This window comes from Saccopteryx leptura, chromosome 3 (genome assembly GCF_036850995.1).
Source record: "Saccopteryx leptura isolate mSacLep1 chromosome 3, mSacLep1_pri_phased_curated, whole genome shotgun sequence".
Taxonomy (NCBI): domain Eukaryota; kingdom Metazoa; phylum Chordata; class Mammalia; order Chiroptera; family Emballonuridae; genus Saccopteryx; species Saccopteryx leptura.
The window spans coordinates 278,666,219-278,690,773 of NC_089505.1; the positions used below are offsets into that span (position 1 = coordinate 278,666,219).

The 24,555-nt window shown below is 37.1% G+C and overlaps 1 protein-coding gene across 3 annotated transcripts in view; it reads left to right on the top strand.

The window, feature by feature from the left end:
- Positions 1 to 24,555, top strand: part of ATL2 (atlastin GTPase 2) — a 59,740-nt gene that overhangs the window by 11,641 nt on the left and 23,544 nt on the right. For all 3 annotated transcript variants that reach the window (XM_066378477.1, XM_066378475.1, XM_066378476.1), the window contains exon 2: positions 22,617 to 22,861. In XM_066378477.1, coding sequence (XP_066234574.1) covers positions 22,617 to 22,861 — 245 coding nt within the window. The remainder of the gene's footprint in view (positions 1 to 22,616; positions 22,862 to 24,555) is intronic.

The window sequence follows — 24,555 nt, forward strand, 5'->3', positions numbered from 1 at the left end:
TTATTTAAAAATATCAACACAGGTAAAATTGGGGTTCATTTGCATTTCTTTGATTACAGTTGATTTTGAAAATTGAATAGGGTAACTGAATATGAATTATTTTTATTAATTGGATTTTTGTATTCTTTGACCATCTCTCTGTTTCTTTTACTCTTTTGTAAATGCCCTTTTACATACAAGAAGTTCCTTTTTATATTTGCTTTTTAATTTTGTGGGTTTGGAGAGTAGTATGCTTTAAAAATTTAGAATGGTTCCATGTGAGTGTTTTCTTAAATAAAATGACAACTTTTCAATTATTATTAGTTGTTAATCTCTTCTAAATCTGTAGGTATTCCACTGGAGAATTTTTCTTTAATTGTATATATTTTTAAACTTTTCTTTGAAAGATACTCTTTAATCCTCTTTCTTTTTAATGTCATATGCAGATCTGCTTCAGGGTCCAATAGTGTAGTAGAAACTCCAAATTTAGGAGCTGGGCTCAAATTGCTACCACAACCAAGTTTCAGCTTCCTCAACTTAAAAAAAATACCAACCTTAGAAGTTTAAGATTAAAAGATAATGTCTTACCTGACCAGGCGGTGGCACAGTGGATAGAGCTTCAGCCTGGGATGCTGAGGACCTAGGTTCGTAACTCTGAGGTCGCCAGCTTCAGCGTGGAGTTGCCAGCTTGATCGTGAGATCATAGACATGACCCCATGGTTGTTGGCTTGAGCCCAAAGGTCACTGGCTTGAAGCTCAAGGGCGCTGGTTTGAGCAAGGGGCCACTCAGTCTGCTGTAGCCCCCTGGTCAAGGCACATATGAGAAAGCAATCAATGAACAACTAAGGAGCCGCAATGAAGAATTCATGCTTCTCATCTCTGTCCCTGTCTGTCCATCTCTCGTGTGCTCATGCTAAAAAAAAAAAAAGAAAGAAAATGTCTTATAGCACTTGGCATGTATTGAGTATACAAAGAAAGTTAACCCTTTTCAATGTAAAGGAGAACCTTAAGGGGCTGGGATTAGTTTTCTTTTGGGAGTTAACAAGGTGAAGGAGAGGCAGGTAGAGGACCATACTTAGACAAAGATCTAGCTTTTTTCCGTTGATGTTAAAAGTTAACACATTGAGCATCTATCTTATATAAATAGGGCTTTGCAGTAGTTGCTTGTAATGAACACCAATGTAGAAAAGTGCAGAACAGACCCTTGTTTTAATCTTTCATATAGATGGGAGATCAGATGGACTTAATATATATTTGTGAGCACAAAATTTGTGAAATTATAAACTTATTAAGCTTATAATTTCAGCCTGACCTGTGGTGGCGCATGGGTAAAGCATCGACCTGGAACGCTGAGGTTGCTGGTTCAAAACCCTACACTTGCCTGGTCAAGGCACATATGGGAGTTGATGCTTCCTGCTCTTCCCCCCTTCTCTCTCTCTCTCTCTCTCTCTCTCTCTCTCTCCCCCTCACTCTCTCTTCTTTCTAAAATGAATAGATAAAAAAAAATTAAAAACTTATATTTTCAGAAGTAGAAATTACTTTGTGCTAGTGTTGTTGAGGAAGACTTTATGGAGAAGGGTGGACTTTGTCAGGCCTTGAAAAATGAATGGGTCTTAGAGAGCAGTGTGTAGGACAGGGGTCCCCAAACTTTTTACACGGGGCCAGTTCACTGTCCCTCATACCGTTGGAGGGCTGCACTATAAAAAAAAACTATGAGCAAATCCCTATGCACACTTCACATATCTTATTTTAAAGTAAAAAAACAAAACGGGAACAAATACAATATTTAAAATAAAGAACAAGTAAATTTAAATCAACAAACTGACCAGTATTTCAATGGGAACTATGCTCCTCTCACTGACCACCAATTAAAGAGGTGCCCCTTCCGGAAGTGTGGCGGGGGCCGAATAAATGGCCTCGGGGCCGCATGTGGCCCGCGGGCCTTAGTTTGGGGACCCCTGGTGTAGGATATACTACTTGTGTGAAGATAATAAAGATAGGCAGTGTGTTAATAAGCTTTCTACAGAATAATTTAAGCACCTATCCTTTCTAAGAATTTTCTAAAAGGGTTGCTTTAAAAAGTAATTAAAAGCAATTAGGTAGAGGTAGTTGAAAGAGCAAATGGTGTTAGAGCATGTTTATTAAAAAGGAGTATGGAATGTTTTTTCTACCCAAGTGGAAGAAAGAATTGATTTAAATAACTGGATAATTCCTCAAAAAATTGTCTAACAAGCCTGAAATGTGTTTTTGAGCATGTGTATTTATCTACCACAGGAAATTCTTATATGTACTTTAAAATTGCCAAAGTAGAGAAAGGATAAAAGAAGAGTATGGTGAGAACCTTTGACTTTCTTATGCCTTTTGTTTTTTCAAATTAGTCACATTTTATCTAGCTAGAAGGATGTTTATTTGTCTGTTTTTGGCATTATACCCTTCTTTTTACTGCCTTTTTAGTAGGAAATTTACCTGTATTGAGCTAAGTTTGGAATTTGAGTGTGTGTGTGTGTATGTGTGTGTGTGTGTGTGAGTGTGAGAGACATTACTTGTCTTCTTTTAAACTACTGCTTTTAACGAGTCATCTGAGGTAGAGAGTTGTGGCAAAATGGAACTTAAGAGTCTTATTTCCAAAGTCTTGGCAGATAGATACCTATTTGAGATTTGTCATGAAAACACTATTCTAAATTTAAGCTTGGGTCCTTGTGTGTGTGATGTTATTTATTTATTTACTTACTTATTTATTTATTTATTTTTATGGCTCCTTTCCTAACTGGTTATCTCAAATTTCAATAGCTCTTCTATGAGTTTAATATCTTTTAACTTAGTACAGAGTTAATTATTTTGGGCCAAAAAGGGAATATTTAAACTATTTGCCTGAGTCAAGGAAACCTACTCAACTCTGATTTTGATAGATTCCTGATTCCTGTGTTACAAAACTTTGTAGTCACTGTATCAAAAATGTTTTTGGAAATGGAAATTTAGTTCATTGTTGCTTTTTTAAAGGCTTATAAGAAAAGAGAATGCCTCTTATAAAATGATGGAATAATTTAGTGTTGTTTGCTGCCTGGTCCAAAGAAAGATGTTGAACTAGGTAGCTGTTGCATCACTTTCCCTTTTTACTGTCACCTCCTGACTTTGGGCTTCTCACCCAATGCTCAGTCTCTTCCAGTTGACTTATATCTGATTTCTCTGTTTTTAGACTCTTGTTACACCTCTTACTCACTCATCACTTTCAGCTTATCTTTGTCATACAGCTTTGATCTTATCACCCCTCTACTTCAAGATTTTCCGCAGCTCTCTTCAGGATATTTTCCTAAAATAATTTCATACAGTAAATTATTTTGAGGAATGAGGAAGTTATTTATAACATTTTTACCTCTTCTCCCAACATAACCAATTTTCCCAGTTCATTGCTCGAATGTCTTTGCCTAACCATTCTTTTTTTTTTTTTTTTTTTTTTTTTTAATAACTAAGGTATTTTTCTTGATTTTAGAAAGAAAGGCATACAGGCCCAGCACTTTTAGCCTAAACTTTTATGGTTAGCTTAAATCTGATTTTCGGGGCTCAGAGAGATGCCTTCTCCAGGATGTTTTCATTAACCACCCTAGTTTAAATAATCGATTATAGCAGTGGTCCCCAACCTTTTTTGGGCCACGGACCGGTTTAATGTCAGAAAATATTTTCACAGACCGGCCTTTAGGGTGGGATGGATAAATGCACAAAATAAAATTACGCGACCGGCGTAAAAACTGGTATTTTTAAATATAATTGTCGAACTTACGAGACAAGCGTCAAGAGTGAGTCTTAGATGGATGTAACAGAGGGAATCTGGTCATTTAAAAAAAATAAAACATCGTTCAGACTTAAATATAAATAAAATGGAAATAATGTAAGTTATTTATTCTTTCTCTGCGGACTGGTACTGGTCTGTGGCCCAGGGGTTGGGGACCAGTGACTTATAGCACTTTCTTTACACTGTCCATTTATACTTTTTCTGTGTCAGAACTTTGAGATTGGCACTGTTATTAGCAAATTGTACTTCTTTTGTATCCAGCATAGTGCCTTGCTCTCTAATGATGGCTTGAGGTAGATAGGGTGGGGACCTTCCTCACTTATTCATGATATATTGTTTAGATGTACCAAGCATTGTGTCAGTAAATCTGAAACAGTAAGTTACACATTTATACATATACAGATAAATACATAAATGCAGTACCAAAGATGGGCAAATAGAATTTTATTGCATCTTATATTTTAAAAGATGGGCAAAAAGAATTTTATTGCATTTTACATCTTAAAACTTGATCTTCAGTAAAGTTTAAGAACGAAAATAATTGTTTCCCTAATGGGGAACTGTATAAATAATGTACTAATTGAATAAATGATTGTTTTAACTAGGAAAATTTTTGAAAAAGTAAAGGGAAAAATAGTTTTTCCTTTGCCAAGATTTGTTATTAAAATGAGAGACATACTCCTTTCCTTTTTGTTAACAAATTGTACTTTTGGTAACTTTTTTTTTTCAATTTTTTAGAAATCTTGAGCACATAAAAATTCAGCTTTGAGTTTATTCAACAAACTTGCTTAGTTGGCACAGTTGGAAGGTGATAGATTTGACTATTACAAAGACCTGGGTATGCACCCATATTTGATTACTGAAAAATGTTATGTACTTGCAAATTACTTGATTTGAGCCTCAGTATTCTTTATATTATACAAACAAGGAAAATTATCCCCCCAAAAGTGATTTTGAGGATTATAGAGATATTGTGTAGTTATTAGCAGAGTTGACACTCTAAATAACAAACTAAATATTTTTCCCTCTTCTGTAGTAAAAGTTACACTTAAAATAATTTCATATAGTAAATTATTAATTATTTTGAGGAATGAGGAAGTTATTAATAACATTTTCACCTCTTCTCCCAACATAACCAGTTTTCCTGGTTCTCTGGTCAAATGTCTCCTTGCCTAAACCATTCTTCTTCTTCTTTTTTTTTTAAATAACTGAGGTATTTTTATTGATTTTAGAAGGAGAGGAAGGAAGAGAGAGAAACATTAAACTTGTTATTTCACTTGTTTATGCATTCATTGGTTGATAATATTTTTTAAAATTGTTTTAAAAATATTTATTTTTTACAGGGACAGAGAGAGTCAGAGAGAGGGATAGATAGGGACAGACAGACAGGAACAGAGAGAGATGAGAAGCATCAATCATCAGTTTTTTGTTGCGACACCTTAGTTGTTCATTGATTGCTTTCTCGTATATGCCTTGACTGTGGGCCTTCAGCAAACCAAGTAACCCCTTGCTCGAGCCAGTGACCTTGGGTTCAAGCTGGTGAGCTTTTTGCACAAGCCAGATGAGCCTGCGCTCAAGCTGGCGACCTTGGGGTCTCGAACCTGGGTCCTCCGTATTCCAGTCCGACGCACTATCCACTGCGCCACCACCTGGTCAGGCCATTGGTTGATTCTTGTGTCTGCCCTGACTGGGGATTAAACCTGCAACCTGGTGTATCAGGACAACACTGTAATGAACTGAACTACCTGGTCAGGACCTGACCATTCTTATATAAAATGACAGCCTGTTTCTATTTATTTTAACCTACTTTATTTTTTTTTCTATAGCACTTTATGCTGGTTAATGTCATATATTTGATTCTATCCCCTCACCTTTAGGATCTGATAAACTCCTAAGGGCTTGTTTGTTTTGTTCACTATACTAAATCTGCAGTTCTTAGAACCATGTTGTAGATGGTCAGTGAATATTTGTTGAGGGAATCAAGGCTTATACTCCTTTCCCCCCAAACACACACACACACACACACACACACACACACACACTTGTATTTTTTTTTTAAGATTTTATTTATTCATTATAGAGAGGGGAGAGAGAGAGAGAGAGAAGGGGGAAGAGCAGGAAGCATCAACTCCCATATGTGCCTTGACCAGGCAAGCCCAGGGTTTTGAACTGGCAACCTCAGCGTTTCCAGGTTGATGCTTTATCCACTGTGCCACCACCAGTCAGGTCCCACACTTGTATTCTTTTCTTCCCTTGCATCAAAATTACCTTGGTGGTTTTCAGGGGCTGCTTGTTACAAAGGTAAATTACTGGGCCCCATACTTGATCATCTGTATCAACACTGGAGATGAGGTCCAAGAATCTGTACTCTAAGCATGCCACCCAGATGGGTCTTAAGCTTTAGTATGCATGGGACTCACTATGCCACTCAAGTGGCTGCACCTAATTACATACTGACAGTGTAACTCAGTTGTAGACCCATGTATAATTAAATTACAGATGAAATGACCATTCTATAGCAAAACATATTTTCCCTGTTGATCTGTGTAGGAAGAGTTGTGTGTATGTGTAGTTTTGATTATTTTGGTTACTCTAGTTTTTGTCCAAAAAATCCAGTGTAATGTAGAACTTTAAGGATGTAGAAATCTCATACTAGATGTTTATCAACTCTCTTCTCCGAAACAAAATAAATAAAACTCACACATAATCTGTACTTGGCAGTTTCTACTGACAATATGAATGGATGAGCTGATATCAGGGATTTAAGTGAAAAGCATCATTCAGAAGTAGGGTTGATTTAGTACTTCTATGGCTGTCCTACTGGGGAACAATGGTTGACCCTATAACATTAAAAGGCACTTTGGTATAGAGGAAACAGCTTGGTCTTAATGTAACGATTTAGATAGAATTATATTATACATATACTACTAATAGCTGTAGACTATTCGAGAAAAAAAAATTTCTTTAAACTTCTTTGAATGTCCACATTTTCCCTTCTGTGAAATGGAGATAACTGCTAAGTCACAGGGTTGTTGAGGATTCCTATCATAATGCCTGGCATAAAGTCAGTCATTTAATAAACATAATAATTTCCCTAAGTTCTGAAGCAACTTAAAATGTTTCATTAAGAACAATTATAACATATTTCAAACTTATAAAAATGACAGAAAACTATAATAGATGCTCAGTGCCCATTTCTTAGATAGAATAATAATATATTTGGCATATTTGTTTAGAATCATTTTTTCAAAAGAAATAAAATGTTACTGTACAGTTGAAGGGTTCTCCCAACATTTCTCTCCTTCCTTTTACCATGGATATATGTCTATCTTGAACTGGCATATATGTTTCCTGGTTTTTAAATAGGCATAACATGTCTATTTTTTTCCTAAATAATATCTAGTATTGTGCTATATTAAAAAATTTTTAATAAGTGGCTTTAGTATGTATTTGTGGCTTAATTTTTTTTTTTCATTTGACTTTGGTTTTGAGGTTTATCCATGTACACACGCATTTACATCTTACTACTTTCAATTCTCTCACTGTTTCATGGTTATATATTTATGGATATTTAGGTTGTTCCAAAGTGTCTTTTTTTTTTACAATTACAAACAGTATTTCAGTAAACCAGGGATCTTGTCTCTTCCTATGCATGTATAAGAATTCCTCTGGCATATAAATAAGTTACTTAAATTTAAAAAGTTTCACTACTATGCAGTCTAATTGTTAAAAATTTGGACCAGGAAACAAAGTATACCTCTCTCCCCAAATAAAAGAGCAGATGCAAGACTCCTGAGGTGACTTGAGTTAGATTTTCTGCAAGATTATGTTTTAGAAGAAAATAGAGAAGAAGCTTAATGAGGACTCTTTAAACTGCAGAGCCTAAATAGAATTTTTCTGAATTTCTGTCTTGTTGCTCAAAGTCCCTTGAGCCATTATTCATTTTATTGTCTCTTAACTAGACAACAAAACTGACTTTATAAACTCCAGCCTCATTTAAAATATCTAATTTAAATTAACTTCAGTTGAAATTTTTTTTATCTCAATGTACACTGATATTCAAATGTATTCTAAAGAACTGGTTAATATTTGATAAGCTTCGGGAACATACTTTAAGTTTATATATTTGTAATCTTTTACATTTTTTCTTCATCTGTTTAGATAAATGCATGAAGACATTTTTATGACTCAGTATTCTTTAAGTGGGAACAGCAGAAATTCTGTTACATCAGCCCTGGTTACTATGGAAACGGTAGATTTCAAATGGAAAATAATTTGTAAATCTTACAAGAAAACAACTTTGTTTATTTTTTGATTTGATAGTAATGAAGGAAGGAGATGGACTGCATACATTTTGGAAGCCTGGTGATTTAGGAGATGAACTGCATGCATTTTGGAAGTTCGGTGATTTAGGATGGTCTTGTTGGCTGGCCAAAGGGGCAAAGCTAATGGGAGAAATTATCTGAAGGGGGGGGGTGGCTGAATAGGCGGTGGCGCAGTGGATAGAGCGTCGGACTGGGATGCAAAAGGAACCAGGTTCGAGACCCCGAGGTCGCCAGCTTGAGCACAGGTTCATCTGGCTTGAGCAAAAAGCTCACCAGCTTGGACCCAAGGTCACTGGCTCCAGCAAGGGGTTACTTGGTCTGCTGAAGGCCCACGGTCAGGGCACATATGAGAAAGCAATCAATGAATAACTAAGGCGTTGCAATGAAAAACTGATGGTTGATGCTTCTCATCTCTCTCCATTCCTGTCTGTCTATCCCTCTCTCTGATTCTTTCTCTCTCTCTCTGTCCCTTTAAAAAAAAAAAAAAAAAAAAAAAAAAAGAAATTATCTGAAGGGGTTCAGAACAGGCCTCCCAAAGATGTGCCATTTTGGCCTGTGAATTATTTTGAGCTGAAGGCAGTTGAGACCCTGCCCTTCCTTAGCTACCTGGAAGAATCTAAATTGGGGGTCTTGCCCATAGAGTTATTACCAGAGATAACCTTTTATGACCTATCGAAAGGGCAGGGCAAACTTCTAATGACTGAATTTCTCTTTTTACCATCCAGCCAATGACCCTTCTCGCCTCTGAAGCCCCAAGGCATCTTATAGAGTGCCATCTATACCTAATTTTATTTTTCTGCCTGAAACTGTCAAGTATGTGTGGTTCCCATATGCATATATAATTAAATTTGTTTATTTTCTCTTGTTAATGTCTCATGTCAATTTAATTAGACCAGCTGGAAGAACCTAGAAGGGTAGAGTAAAACTTCTTCCTCCCGGACTTATCTTATTTCAGTAAACCAGGGATCTTGTCTCTTCCTGACATTGTTAAATAGGTCCTCTTCAGGAATCTATAAAGTTTTTTTGGGTGCTTTTTTTTTTTTTTTTTTTGCAACTTGTCTTGTAGTTTCAGTTTTACAAAACAGAAGTGGGTTTTTTTGTTTTGTTTTGTTTTGTTTTTCTTTAAGCGAAAGAGAGGCAGGACAGACACAGGAAGGTAGAGAGATGAGAATTACCAACTTGATGTTGCAGCACCTTAGTTAGTTGTTCATTGATTGCTTTCTCATCTGTGCCTTGACTTGGGAGCTTCAGCTCCTTGACTTGAGGGCTTCAGCTGAGCCAGTGACCTCTTGCTCAAGCCAGCAACCTTGGGCTCAAGCCTGCGACCATGGGGTCATGTCTATGATCCCACGCCCAAGCTGGAAACCCTGTGCCTCAAGCCCATGCTCAAACCAGATGAGCCTGCGTTCAAGTTGGTGATCTTGGGGTTTTGAACCTGGATCCTCAGCATCCCGGATTGGTGCTTTATCCACTGTGTCACTGCCTGGTCAGGCAAGAGAAGTTCTTAATAACATTATTTTATAGGAGCAAATAGTTAAAACCTTTTTTTGTAGTGCCTGATTGGCTAATAGCTCCTTCTCTTAGAAAACTTTTTTTTTGAAGTCCCATTTTGTGTCTTTGTCAGTATTTGTATTTTTCTGAAGCTGGAAACGGGGAGAGACAGACAGACTCCCGCATGCGCCTGACCGGGATCCACCCGGCACACCCACCAGGGGTGAAGCTCTGCCCACCAGGGGGCGATGCTCTGCCCCTCCGGGGCGTTGCTCTGTCGTGACCAGAGCCACTCTAGCACCTGGGGCAGAGGCCAAGGAGCCATCCCCAGCGCCCGGGCCATCTTTGCTCCAATGGAGCCTTGGCTGCGGGAGGGGAAGAGAGAGACAGAGAGGAAGGAGGGGTGGGGGTGGAGAAGCAAATGGGCACTTCTCCTATGTGCCCTGGCCGGGAATCGAACCCGGGTCCCCCGCACGCCAGGCTGACGCTCTACCGCTGAGCCAACCGGCCAGGGCCTTTGTCAGTATTCTTATTCCAGGCTGCAGCTGTCTAGGGCAGGGAGTGGGAAAACTTAGCACTGCTATAACTGCTCACTCTAATGACTGATAATGGTTCCATACCAGTAATTTTCAACTCTAGCTCTGTATCATGTCAGCATATTAACGTGATTTTTACATTCACATTTTTAAAGTAGGGATGTCTATATACATTGCCTCTTTTCAGAATCCTCAGTAGCTAGGATGGAGTGGTTAGTGGTATCAGAGTATTAGCAGTTTTGCAGGAAGAATGGAGGGTTATGGTTTAGCTTGAAAACTTTATTTTCTTCTGTGAAAACTTTAACATCACTAGAAACTACTTGAAGTAAAATAAAATGAATGGTATTTACATAATAAACATCTGTAAAATATTGTAATCCTAGGAACTGTGTTATTTTCTGAGGACCAGCAGTGTTGGCATTATGTTGGAGTTAGATAAGTACAGTTCAAGGCTCTACCCTGGATTTACTGAATCAGAACATGCATTTTAACAAGATCCTCAGGTCATTGCTGTGCATGTTCTGAAACACTGCTATAGAGGAAATAATTACTAAATTAGTAAGACCTGGCCCTGGCTGGTTGGCTCAATGGTAGAGCGTTGGCCCAGCGTGTAGATGTCTAGGGTTCGATTCCTGGTCAGAGCACACAGGAGAAGCGACCATCTGCTTCTCTATCTCTCCTCCTCTTCCTCCCTCTCCCCCTCCCCCTCCTATCTGTATCTCTCTCTCTCTTCCTCTCCTGCAGCTGTGGCTCAATTGATTAGAGAATACTGGCCCTAGGTGCTGGGGATGGCTCTGTAGAGCCTCCTCTTCAGGCTCTGGGAATGGTTCTGTTGTGAGCATGGCCCAAGATGAGTGGAGCATTGGCTTCAGGTGGGAGTGGCTGGGTGGATCCTGGTTGGGGTGCCTGTAAGAGTCTGCTTCTCTATTTCCCCTCCTCTCACTTGGAAAAGAAGAAAAAAAAATAAGACATGGCCTTTCAACAGTGATCTCAGCATGTGTTTTTTTTATCTTTAAAATGAATTAATTTACCTGGCTGGGTTACTCATTGGTTAGAGTGTTGTTCCAATATACCAAGGTTGCATGCATGTTCAATCCCTGGTTGGGGTGCATACAAGAAGCAACCAATGAATGCACAACTAAGTGGAATAACAAATCTCTCTCCCGTTCTCCCTCTGTACCTTTCCCTCCCTCGATCCCTTCCCCCTTCTTCTGTCTTTCTCAAATCAATAAACAAATAAAAAAAAATTAAAATGAGTGAGTTTGGCTGCATAATGGCCAGAACCTTTGTAAGTAATATCTTAGATTTAAAGTACAGTAAGTTTTTTCTTAACTTTGATAGGTTCTTGGAACTGCAGTGAAATTACAGCAAAACCAAGTTGACCGTAGGTAATTGATATAAACAAAGAGTTCCTGTAGCACTTTTCTGGTCACAAAAACACTACCAAACTTCAAAAGAAAGACCCAAAACACTTATATATATTGAAATAAATATGAGCCGGACCAGGCGGTGATGCAGTGGATAGAGTGTCAGACTGGGATGTGGAAGACCCAGGTTTGAAACCCAAAGGTCACCAGCTTGAGCACAAGGTTGCTGGCTTGAGCAAGGGGTCATTTGGTCTGCTCTAGTCCCCCTCCCCCCTATCAAGGCATGTATGAGAAAGCAATCAATGAACAACAAAGGTGCCACAACAGAGAATTGATGCTTCTTGTTCCTGTCTGTCTGTCCCTATCTTTCCCTCTCTCTGTCTCTGTCACAGAATAAATAAATAAGAGCTGTATATATACATACACATTTTAAAAAGAATAGAAACAAGATTCAAGATTATTATTTTCCAACACACTTATTTGAGTTCAAGGTAGTAAGTAGGTGGACTGAGCCCATCCCTATAAGCTGTAGTGCGAAGGTGTGGAGCAACCCTGGACAGGACGCCCTTCCATTGCCGGGTGCACACCCACGCAGACTGGGACAGTGTAGACAAGCCAATTCACATAACATGCATGTCTTTGGGATATAGGAGGAAACCGGAATACCTGGAGAAAACCCATGCAGGCATGGGGTGACCATGCCAAATTCCATGCAGAAAGTGGCTCCGACCCAGAATCGATATTATTTTTTCTCATCAGTGTTATAATGAAACAATGTTAAATGATGTTGTTAGAGGACCTGCTGTACTAGAACTTAAAGGTCCTCATGTGTGTTGACATTTGTATTCTAATCTAGGGAATGTGTGCATGTTCTGCTTAAATTTAAAACTATAAGGGTAAAGAAGTCCCTAATATAAAAAACTGCCTTGAGTTCTTTAAGAAAAAAAGTATTAGTAAATTTATAATTCCTTTTTATTTTTTAACTAAAATATTTTGGCATGCTGAATATTGGATTCACAGGAATTCATTCACAAAGGGTTAAATTTGTCACTATTGATACACTCAGAATTATGTTTTCCAGGTCCTGAATTCAGGTCAAGAAAATATTTTCAATTGAGTTTGAACAGTGAGAATTGATGGACAGTTCCAGTTTTGCATCACATTGGAGTGTAATATTCATGGGCAACTATTCTTGAAGGGGATATGGTAATTAGAATATTTTTTCTGCAAAAGTGATTAATAAGTTATTAAAAATGAGTAAATATTTCTTTATCTTTCACATTTAAGGAATGAATGTGCCAAGGGGAATGGGTTGGATTTGATTTTTTTAAAATTTGCCTTACTGAAATAATTTACATAAAGTCCATTGATTTTTTTTTTTTTTTGAAGATTTTATTTACTGATTTGAGAGACAGAGAGAGAGAGAGAGAGAAAGGTGGGGTAGGAGCAGAAAGCATCAACTTGTAGTTGCTTCTCATATGTGCCTTGAGCAGGCAAACCCAGGGTTTTGAACTGGCGACCTCAGCATTCCAGGTTGGTGCCTTATTCACTGCACCACCACAGGTCAGGCTAAAAATCCACTGATTTTTGAGACAGTGTGATGAGTTTACATAGTTGTATAGTTTTGTTCCATCTCCACCATAATCATGTAGAACATCTCCATCATCTCAGAAAGTTCCCTTCTACTCCTTTTATAGTTGGTTTAGCTTGGGTTGCTATAACAAATTACTATAGATTGGGTGGTTTAACCAACAGACACTTATTTCTCAGTTAACAGAGACTGCGAAAGTTCAAGATTAAGGTGTCTGATGAGAGTCCTCTTTCTGGTTTGCAGATGGTTGTCTTCTGCTATATCTTCATATGGTGGAAAGAAATCATCTTTTTCAAGTCCTTTATTAATCTCATACATTAGGGTTCCACCCTCATGACCTAATTATTTCGTGAAGGCACTCTGTCCAAGTACTGTTACATTGAGGATTAGAGCTTCCACATATGAATTTAGGGTATGCATATTTAGTTCATAGCAGTAGTCAGTTCTCTTCCCTCTACCTTCTGTGTCTGGCAATCACTGATCTACTTTGTATTACTGGTAGATTTGCTGTTTCTAGAATTGAATCAAACAGTACAATATTTGCATGTGGTTTCTTTTGCTTAGTATAATGCTTTTTAGATTTGTTTGTGTTATGTATTTCAGTAATTCATTTCATTGCCATGTTGTAATCCATTGTATGGATTCATTTTTCAATAATTGAACATTTGAGTTGTTTCCAGTTTATGGACCTTACTACAATTATTCGTGTTCAAGTCTTTTGTTGTTACAGCTGGTGCTCGACTTAGGACCATGATTGGTTTCGACTGACCGGTCGTAACACGATTTGGTCGTAAGTTGAGTAGGCTATATGTACAGTACTGTGAAATGATGTTATAAAAATCTTTAAGTCATATTTTATCATAATTTTCTTTCATTATTATATATCAGAATTTTCTTTGTTCATTTTATGCCATTTGTATCATCTCTACACCATTTTGTTTCTTATTTTTACATTCGTCAGGTTTAAGTAAAACACTGCATTGCCAGTACAACTGGTTTAATATTTGCAAAACATACAAAATTACAAAATACAGGTGCATACAAAAATACAAAATACAGGTGTAAAAAATCCCATAGGAAACATTTTCCCAATTGTAAAACATATCAAAATATATAAATATGTATGAAACATTTTATTGGCTGCTGGTGCTTGGCTGCAGATAGTTGATGTTGTCATCTGAGGCAGCAGTCGTGGCTAACGATTGTGGTCATAAAGTCGAATGGTCGTAAGTTGCATAGGTCTTAAGTCGATTAATACCTGTATATGTTTAATTTCTCTTTTAGTACATAGGAGTATGATTCCTGGTTATATGGTAAGTATATGTTTAACTGTATATAGTGTATTACCAAAAATATTTTCAAAGTGATTATATCATTTTATACCCTCAGAAGAAATATATGTGAATGCTAATTGTTCCTGTAAACTCTTATGTCAGTCTTATAAATTTTAGCTATTTTGGCGAGGATGAAGTGGTATCTCATTATGGTATTAATTGATATTTCCTTAACATTTAATGGTGTTGAGTACATTTTCATGTACTTATTGGCCATTCATATGTCTTTGAAGTGTGTGTTAAAATCTCTTGTCCATTTAAAAATGAAATTGTTCTTAATTGAGTTGTAGAAGTTCTTTATATATTTTGAATGCTAGATTTTGATTAAAGATTTTAATGTCAAGAGGGATATTGATCCATAGTTCTGTTTTCTTATAATGTCTTTGCCTGGTTTTTGTATTAGGATAATAATACTGGCTTCATAAAAGGAATTGAGAAATACATGTCCCCTTCTTTCTCTCTTTTTCCTTTTTTTATAAGTGTCTGTGTAGAATTGGTATAATATCTTCCTTAAATGTTTAGTGGAGCCTGAACTGTGGTGGTGCAGTGGATAAAGCGTCGACCTGGGCCTGACCAGGTGGTCGCACAGTGGATAGAGCGTCAGACTGTTTGTTATGTGGAGAACCCAGGTTCAAGGTCGCCAGCTTGAGCGCGGGCTCATCTGGTTTGAGCAAAGCTCACCAGCTTGGACCCAAGGTCGCTGGCTCGAACAAAGGGTTACTTGGTCTGCTGAAGGCCCACGGTCAAGGCACATATGAGAAAGCAATCAATGAACAACTAAGGTGTTGCAATAAAAAACTGATAATTGATGCTTCTCATTTCTCTCCGTCCTGTCTGTCTGTCCCTATCTATCCCTCTTTCTGACTCTCAAAAAAAAAAAAAAAGAAGCGTCGACCTGGAATGCTGAGGTTGCCTGTTCAAAACCTGGGACTTACATGGTCAAGGCACATATGGGAGTTAATGCTTCCTGCTCCTCCTTCCCCCCCTTTTCTCTCTCTTTGTCTCTCTTTTCTTTCTAAAATGAATAAATCTTAAAAAAATATATTTAGTGGGATTCTTGGTAAAGACAGCTGGGCCTAAAGTTTTTTTAATAAGGTGTTTAATGGATTTGATATTTAAACCTGATTCTTTTTAGTTTTCATCTCCAAATAAAGTCTTTATTAGACTCATTACTTAAAAAACTCCTTCTAGTATGAAAATTTTCAAATACATACAGAAGTGAACAGCATTAGGAGACCCTGTAGACACATTTCCCAGCTTCAATTATTGTCAATATAATTGCCCCCTTGTTTTATCTGTTCTCTCATAGCCAGCCTCCCACCAGGTTATTTTGAAGCAAATAGCAGATTGTATGAATGTTGTGTGTCTTTAAAAAGATTAAAGATGATTAAAAAAACATAGCACAGTACTGTTAGCACACTAGAAAAATAGTTCCTTAATATCAAATATCTTGAGTTCATATTTCTCTGATTGTTTCAAATTTTTTATAGCTGCTTTGCTTAAATACTGCATTTGATTGATAAGCCTCTTAAGTCTCTTTTCTATAGGTTCTTCTTTCTTCCCCTTTGCTTTTGCAATATATTTGTTCAGGTTCATTTGTCCAGTGGAATTTCACATGTTCTGGAGTTTTCTGACTCCATCTCTGTGGTTGTGGAGTGTGTCTCCTCTATTTCCTTCCCTGTAGTTAAATCGAGAGTGGCAGTTTTCAACCTTTTCCATCTCATGGCACACATATACTAATTACTAAAATTCTGCAGCACACCAAAAATGTTATATTTTTGCCAACCTGACAAAAAGGTGTATATTTTTGATTGGTTGGCAAAAAATAATAGTAATTACCTACCCTTTTTCCTCTGAAATGTCTTTAAAACAAATCAGCTGCCTATACTTATATATAAGGCAGCAATTTCAATTGGTGTGCTGTAAGAATTTTTAAAACATGCAATACCTGTCTTTATAGTCAGGTTGCTAAATAGAGTTAACAACAGCTAACACAATAGCTGTCCAGTGTGAAAGAATCAAAATTATACCAGTTTTTTTTGTTAGATTGGAAAAAAAAAATATTGTTTTTGATGCACCACAGAATTTTAGTAGTTTATATGGGCCATGAAGTGAAAATGGTTAAAAATCTCTGATTGATCCCATTAACTTTTCACCCAGTAGTCTTAATAATCATTGTTCATTGCTGCCTTTTTTGGGATTCTATTTATGCAGGACCTTACACACTACTTAATTGGTTCCTGAGTAAACAATCTTAAGTCAGACAATTCTTTAGTTTGTGTATGTTATTTCTGTTTGGGAATTTGACTTTGGAAATCTGTTTTATCCTGTATCAGACTTGATCTTGAAAATAAATGAAAAGAATATTGGATAATCTTTTTTGTTTGTTTTAATTGACTGATTTTAGAGAGAGGAAGGAGGGAGGGAGAGAGAGAAACATTGATTTGTTGTCCCACTTATTTATGCATTCATTGGTGGATTTTTTAAAAAAAGATTTTTATTGGTTTTACAGAGGGAGGAGAGAGAACGTGGGATGTGAGAAGTATCAACTCATATAGTTGTTTTCCTTGCTTGCTTATTGCTTGTCCTATGACCTATGGTATGTGCCTTGATCTGGCAAGCCCAGAATTTTGAGCTGGTGACCTCAGTGTTTCAGGTCGACGCTCTATATTCACTGCACCACCATAGGACAGGCCATTGGTTGATTTTTTTTTTTTTTTTTAATAATTTTTTTTTTAATTCATTTTAGAAAGGAGAGAGAGAGGGGCAGAGAGAGAGAGGAGAGAAAGAAGGGGGGGAGGAGCAGAAAGCATCAACTCCCATATGTGCCTTGACCAGGCAAGCCCAGGGTTTCGAACCGGCGACCTCAGCATTTCCAGGTCGATGCTTTATCCACTGCACCACCACAGGTCAGGCCATTGGTTGATTCTTGTATGTGCCTTGACTGGGGATGGAATCCACAACCTTGGCATGTAGGGATGATGCTTTAACCAACTGAGCTACCTGGCTAGGGTTTGGGCAGTCTTTTAAGAATATTTAGGAACATAGACTAGATACCGAGTATAAATATATTATTTAGTAATGATTTTATGCTTAATATTAATACAACCTCTTAAGGAATTTTTCTTCTTAAATGGTTGAATTAATTGATTTTCTTAGAGCCTCTTGAAAGGTTCTTCTAAGAGCAATATAAAGTGCCAGTCAGTATAGCCCCTTTCCCGCTGTAGAATATGTTTTAGCAAGCATGGGAGTTGTACATTATTTTAAAGACCTTACAGTGATCTAGTTCATATTTTTCTTGTTGATGGCCTAAAACTGAATAGCAAATCTAGAGAAGAATTTTTCTTCGATGATTCCTTGTTTTCCCACTTAGAAAGTGCTTTGTTGTTGAACTACTTTGAATGAATTTCTGGCAGGTCAAGTTTGTTTTGAAATTTTCCATTGCTCTTTCCTTCTGGGCTTTACTAATGCATTCACTTTCTGAGAAATTCTGTTTTGTTGATAGTGATCTCAAATAACAATTTCTTCTCAACTTCCAGGTAAGATTATTGGAAAATTCTTCAGTGCATTTGTAGTAGCACTTAATACTTTCCACTGAATTTCAGTGGCAATCAGTTCCCTTCCTAACCCTCTCAAACCATTTTTTGAACTAAAAGCTTATTCCTTTGCTAGCTCACCTATCCAGTTTTAAAGCATTTTGAAGACTGTAGATCAGTGGTAGTCAACCTGGTCCCTACCACCCACAAGTGGGCGTTCCAGCTTTCATGGTGGGCGATAGCGGAGCAACCAAAGTATAAATAAAAAGATAGATTTAACTATATTAAGTTGTTTTATAAAGATTTATTCTGCCAAACTTAGCGAAAATCTGACATAAAGTACTTGGTAAGTAATCATTATTATATGCTTTAACTTGCTGTAACTCTGCTTTATAAATTGTATAAAGTAAAGTTACTTCCCTACTTTATAAATCACCATTACTGTGGAACCAGTGGGTGGTTAGAAAATTTTACTACTAACAGATACAAAAGTAGACGGTAGGTATAAAAAGGTTGACTACCCCTGCTATCGATTGTGCCTCTAATAAGGAAATAGCCTCTTTGGTTTTATGGATTTGCTGATAGGTACATTCTGTCAAGTCCCATGTCATTAATCAGCCTGTCACAGTGAATAAGAATTACTGATAATTGTAATGACTTAGAGCTCTATGCTTCTTTCAGTTTATATTTACTTGTTCTTCACAACTGTGGTTTGGTGAACATGATCATTTGAACCTGGAGGATACTTTGTATTCTTTTATTCCTCACTTCTGTGGACTTTAAAATGCCATGCTTTATTTCTGGAGTGACAATATTTTACTTTAAAAACATCTGAGATTATGGTCTGACTGTAGTGGCACAGTGGATAAAGGGTTGACCTGGAATGCTGAGGTTGCCAGTTCAAAGCCCTTGTCTTGTCCTGGCAAAGCACATACAAGAAGCAGCCATGAGTTGATGCTTTCCACTCCTTTTCCCCTTGCCCTCCCTCCCCATAAAATCAATAAATAAAACCTTAAAAATTTTGACGTTATGGTGATTTATTTTTTTTGAGATCATAGTTAAAACAAAAATGTTTCAAAAGTTAAGAAAATTTACAAAAATAGAGGGCACAGTGCATATATTTTTGCTAACCACAATTGCAGAATTGTAACGGATGATTAACATCAGCTGATTGCCAACAATCGTTAGTTTAGAGTTGATCATAGTGTTTATAGTTATAAAAATTCCTTTTTGTGGGAATCATAATTATAATAAAGATCACAAAGGCAGGGTACAGTTATTGAAAGTAAAGCAACTTCAATTTGAGGCCTTGCCAGTTTGTGCTTATAGAGAGGTAGCAGTGGGGCCTTACCAGTTTTGCTCTTTATAGTCTGTGTTTAGAGCCAGTTACAGCTTTTACCCCTATTTTGTTGAGAGAACTACATTGTTCTGATGGGAACAGCAGTTTGCTTTATAATATTAAGTTGAAAGTGTGATTCCTGACTGAATGTTCTGTAAGAAGTAAATCGAGGATATTATACAAGCAAATGCATAGCAGATATTAACCTTTTTGATTAGTTTTCAGCATTGAATTATGTATGGTTTATAAAGTGTCCTGGTATAGTCTTAAATATGTGAGTAGCACATTATATCTTTTGAATTTAAAAACTAAAAACTATCTGCAAAATACTGTTTAGACATTTAATGTTTTGCTTCTATGAAATTAAAAGGACTTCTCGGTGGTAGTTTACATTCTTTTCCCCTTAAAACTATCTAGATTATGACTAGACAGTTCATACAAGAGGAAAGAAATACTATACATAGCAAATGGTCAGCCTTAGTCAGGTCTGTACATATTAAAGCAAAAGGGATAGTGTGACCGAAGAACTGGATCTTATTTATTTATTTATTTATTTATGACAGAGACAGAGTCAGAGAGAGGCACAGGCAGACAAGAAGGGAGAGAAATGAGAAGCATCAATTCTTCATTGTGGCATCTTAGTTCTTCATTGATTGCTTTCTCCTATATGCCTTGACTGGAAGGCTACAGCAGAGTGAGTGGCCCCTTATTCAAGTCAGCGACCTTGGGCTTCAAGCCAGTGACCTTTGGGCTCAAACAACCAGAGGTCATGTCTATGATCCCATGCTCACGCCGGGACCCAATGCTCAAGCTGGTGAGCCTGCACTCAAGCCAATTACCTCATAGTTTTGAACCTGGTCCTCTGTGTCCCAGTCTGACGCTCTGTCCACTGTGCCACTGCCTGATCAGGCTATATTTTATTTATATGAAAAAAAACAAAAACAAATAGTTTTGTCAGTATGGATGCAAATGTGAATGGAAAATAATTTTTTTGGCATTTGATTCAGTTTTTGGAAAACTAAGTATGTTTGGAACATCTATATTGGTAAATTTCATTTTTTAGTTGTTAAGGTTTTTTGAAATCTCTAAAGTGATTATTCATTTTGTGCATAACTTAGTGTTTGATTTAAAATGTTCTGAGTGTCAGCCTGACGTGTGGAAATCCCGAATTTGATTCCCAGTCAGGGCTCACAGGGGGATTGTACATCTGCTTCTCAGCCGTCCCTCTCCTTTCTTTCTGTTTCTCTCTTCCCCTCCCACAGCCAAGGCTCCACTGGAGCAAAGTTGGCCCTGGGCGCTGAGGATGGCTCTATGGCCTCTGACTCAGGCACTAGAATGGCTCTGGTTGCAACCGAGCAATGCCCCAGATGGGGAGAGCATTGCCCCCTAGTGGGCTTGCCCAGTGAATCCTGGTCTGGCACATGTGGGAGTCTGTCTCTCTGCCTCCTTGCTTCCCACTTCAGAAAAAAAAAAATGTTCTGTAAGTTTGAAATACACAGCGGATTTCAAAGACTAGAAAAGAAGAATGGTAAATATGTATTTAAAATACTGATTGAATTGAAATGATAATATAGTGGATATATTGGGTTAATAAAATAATATTATTAAAATTATTTTTTTGTGAATTACCTGAATTGACCTAATGAAATATATCTGAAATATGTATATATTTAAATGATTGATTTTAGAAAAAGAGAGAGAGTAACATCACTTGTTCCACTTATTTATGCATTCTTGGTTGATTCTTGTATGTGCTCTGACCAGGGATCGGACCCTCAACCTTGCTATATCAGGATGATGCTCCAACCAACTGAGTTACCCAGCAAGGGCCCTAATGATATATTAAATTTGGAATTTACCTGTGTTCTACCTTTCCTGGAAAGTTTCCCTTTTTTGCATGCAAGTAGCTTACTGGGCTAAATCTGTATACCATTGAAAGAAGCAGTGATACTATCCTCTTTAATTAAGTATTGATTCTTTTGTTTTCAGAGATTCTCCTTTGAAATTGCTTGTTCTTTATATTTGTCACTGTTTGCAGCACATGTTAAAATAGTGTCGATTTTGTTCTATGTACAGTTAAAAGGTGCCTTGTGGTGTGGAGGTAAAGTTTTTGCAAATTACGTAAGCTAGATTTTTTTTCCCCTGTAAAAAAGATTCATTAATGTGGGTATGTAATTGTTCTGAAAATAGTGGTTAAGTGGATACGGTATTGTTGGCTAATAATGTGCCACTCCTCAATGAACCAGCTTCCTCCTGGGAGAGGAGAAACTGTCCCTGCTTTGAACACAATCTATGTTCCTTAGATTGAAAACTGGCACTTCGTAGACCTGCTTAAGGAGAGAGTCTCTTAAAAATGTTGATGTAGGAAAGGATAAGTTCCCCTGGAATACCTTGTTGCTACATGTGATCAAGCAAGAAGAAAGCCAGACATACTGCATTAGTTTCTGAAACTGGCTAGGTGTTTTAAGAACAGAAACTTCAACTTTAGAAATTTGTCTCTGCTGTTACACTTTCTGTAGTTATTTATCACTATTCAGTAAAGTTATTCTGCAGGAATTACCTTCTTCTGGCATTTTGGGTGAACAAAGGAAGAGTTTAGCCATTCTGGGGAGCTTTGTCATTTTGAAGTGGTGGCTGTGGTGTTTGGTGAAGAAGAGCCCCAGAGGCAGATGAAACTAAGTTATAATAAGTGCACCTCACTAACCATTCTTCTTATGCCTTCCACTAAAACATTAATCCTGTGCTTTGCTTTAACATGGGAAGCTGTACTATTGGGTTATTCTTGTTAAAGTAGGGACTCATTGACTTTATCTAAGTATCATTTTTGGAGACTGCTTAGGACCTTAACGTAGCCCTTTAAGTTTCAGAGTAAAAAATGTTTATATTTCATGCATGGTTTAATCTTTGTAACTTGGAGTAATTTCCAGTCAGTACCTACAAGGAAAACTGGAATGTAAATTATGTGAAACTGATTCTTCCCCTCACCTCCCAACTGATTTCTGTGTGTATACAGTAGCAAAAATTATTTATAGAATAATGCAGTGCTCGGGGACAGCTACTGTTCATATTTAATTGAGATAGAGGTCATACTTAGTATTGCGGCTTCTCTGTATATATAGTGGGAAATCCTGGTATTCTTGGTGCTCTTATAGAGGGAATGAGAAATCCATTGTGTACTTAAACATCACTTGTAACTATTTTAAAATGATTATAATGAGGGTGGGGTGGTATGGGAAGTTCATTTAAAATTTTGCTTTAGTTGTGATCCTTGAGGAAAAGTGTGTAATGCAGGAATTCAAGTAATGTGTTTCTTTTTTTTTAATTCTAGGTGAGGATTATGAAGAAGATGGCCTAGTAAACTCTGATGAGGTTATGAAGAAACCATGTCCAGTACAGATTGTTCTTGCTCATGAAGATGACCATAACTTTGAGCTTGATGAAGAGGCTTTGGAGCAGATACTGTTACAGGAGCACATTCGTGATCTTAACATAGTAGTGGTATCCGTGGCAGGAGCTTTTCGTAAAGGGAAATCATTTCTACTGGACTTCATGCTTAGATATATGTACAACAAGGTAAATAGTGTCTTTTAAATTAAATCCAGTTAAAAACAACAAACTACCAACCAATCTTATTTAAAAACTAATAGGCAAAAAACAGTAAGAGTTGTATTTTTAATTTTACAAAACTATATATAGTTCTTGATAAGCCTTCTCAGTTATGATAGCAATGTAAATTTGTTTGAGCTCTTTATTTTCTTCATCTTCATAACACCTTTTTGCTTATAGTACGTATGGATGCATATGATTGAGCATCTATGTTCCAGGCACTGTAGCTCTAATCCAAGATATCTGAGTATACTAAAGTCTCTGAAGTGCTGTTCACCTCTCCCTTTTTGCTGTTTCCTCACACCTTTCCCTTCTTGATCACCATTACAAATGGTGGGTAAAGTAGGCTGATAGACACTTTTTGTAAAAGTACAACTGTGCTTTTCAGTTAAGACATCGTCAGTGATTTACTTTTTGAGATAAAGTCCCAATTCCATGGCTTCCATGGCCTTCCATGTTCTGTTAGCCTCATCTTTTGCTTTTGTTTTTAGAGTAGCCTATATTTTTTTGTAATTCCTGGAGTGTCATGTTACTTCTCAAATGTTGCTGTACTCTAGGCTGATCTTTTCACAGGAGGCCTTCCCCGATCTCTAAGACCATATTTTGTTCTCCTCCTAACTCTCAAGGCCCGGATCAAATGTTTCATTGATAGCACTTATTTTTCTGATGCCACATTTTTTTTTTTTTCTGGCTAGTTTGACCTCTGTCAGGAGTGGGCCTTATCCTTGAATACCGTATTTCTGTGCCTAGCACGAATATTGGCCCATAGTAAGGACTTATTTTATATTTTGGCCAATGATCTACCCGTCTCTACCCATATTTACTTTTTGACGGTACCAGACAGTTACCCTCTCTGACTTTGACTTTTCCCTGAAAAAAGCAAAACAAATTGTTTTCCCTTGAATCAGAATATTTTTGAATTGAATTTTGTTGGGGCATTCTTGTGAACATAATTATCCAGGTTTAGAATGTTTTTATAACAGTGGAGAATTGGGGCTGAGGGGATGGGAGTTTGATAGGGACCAAGAAGGATGGAAGTTTGGAATGGACCACTTAGCGGGAAGAGCTTTAAAGGGAGCATTCGACATTGAGAAGCCACATGAAAATGCTAGAAATAACACTGACAGAAATATGTAATTATCTGAACATTTGTCAAGGTGCTCACCTTTATGAGTTCTATGAAAAACTGTAACTATATGCATATGGTTTTCAGAAAATTCTTTTCATAGAAATCTCTCTTCTTCAGGCATGTTCAGGTATGCCTGAGTATCAAGAATATTGTTCATAAGAAAGAACACCATTTACATATATCAGTAATTGAGAAAGATATAGTATCTTAAAGTTTTTCCATTTAGACTTGATTTTTCCCATCTGAAATAGAGAAATGTATAAATAGTGGCATATTCTTTTAAAAGAACACTGTACATTTAAAGATGATAAAGAATTTTTGTATTTTGAGATTCTGAGTGCTTAAGTTAGTGTATATTGTATCTTATCTGTGTCTGAGCTGTTCACTGCAATCGTATTTGATTTCAAGTAGGTCACAGACCACAGAACATTAGAAGGGGAAGGGAGCTTCACTTGTCTAGCAGTGACAGATAAGTTCCACCTCAGGTGCTATTTCTGATTCCATCTCTGATGAATTATTAGGGCTGTTCAGA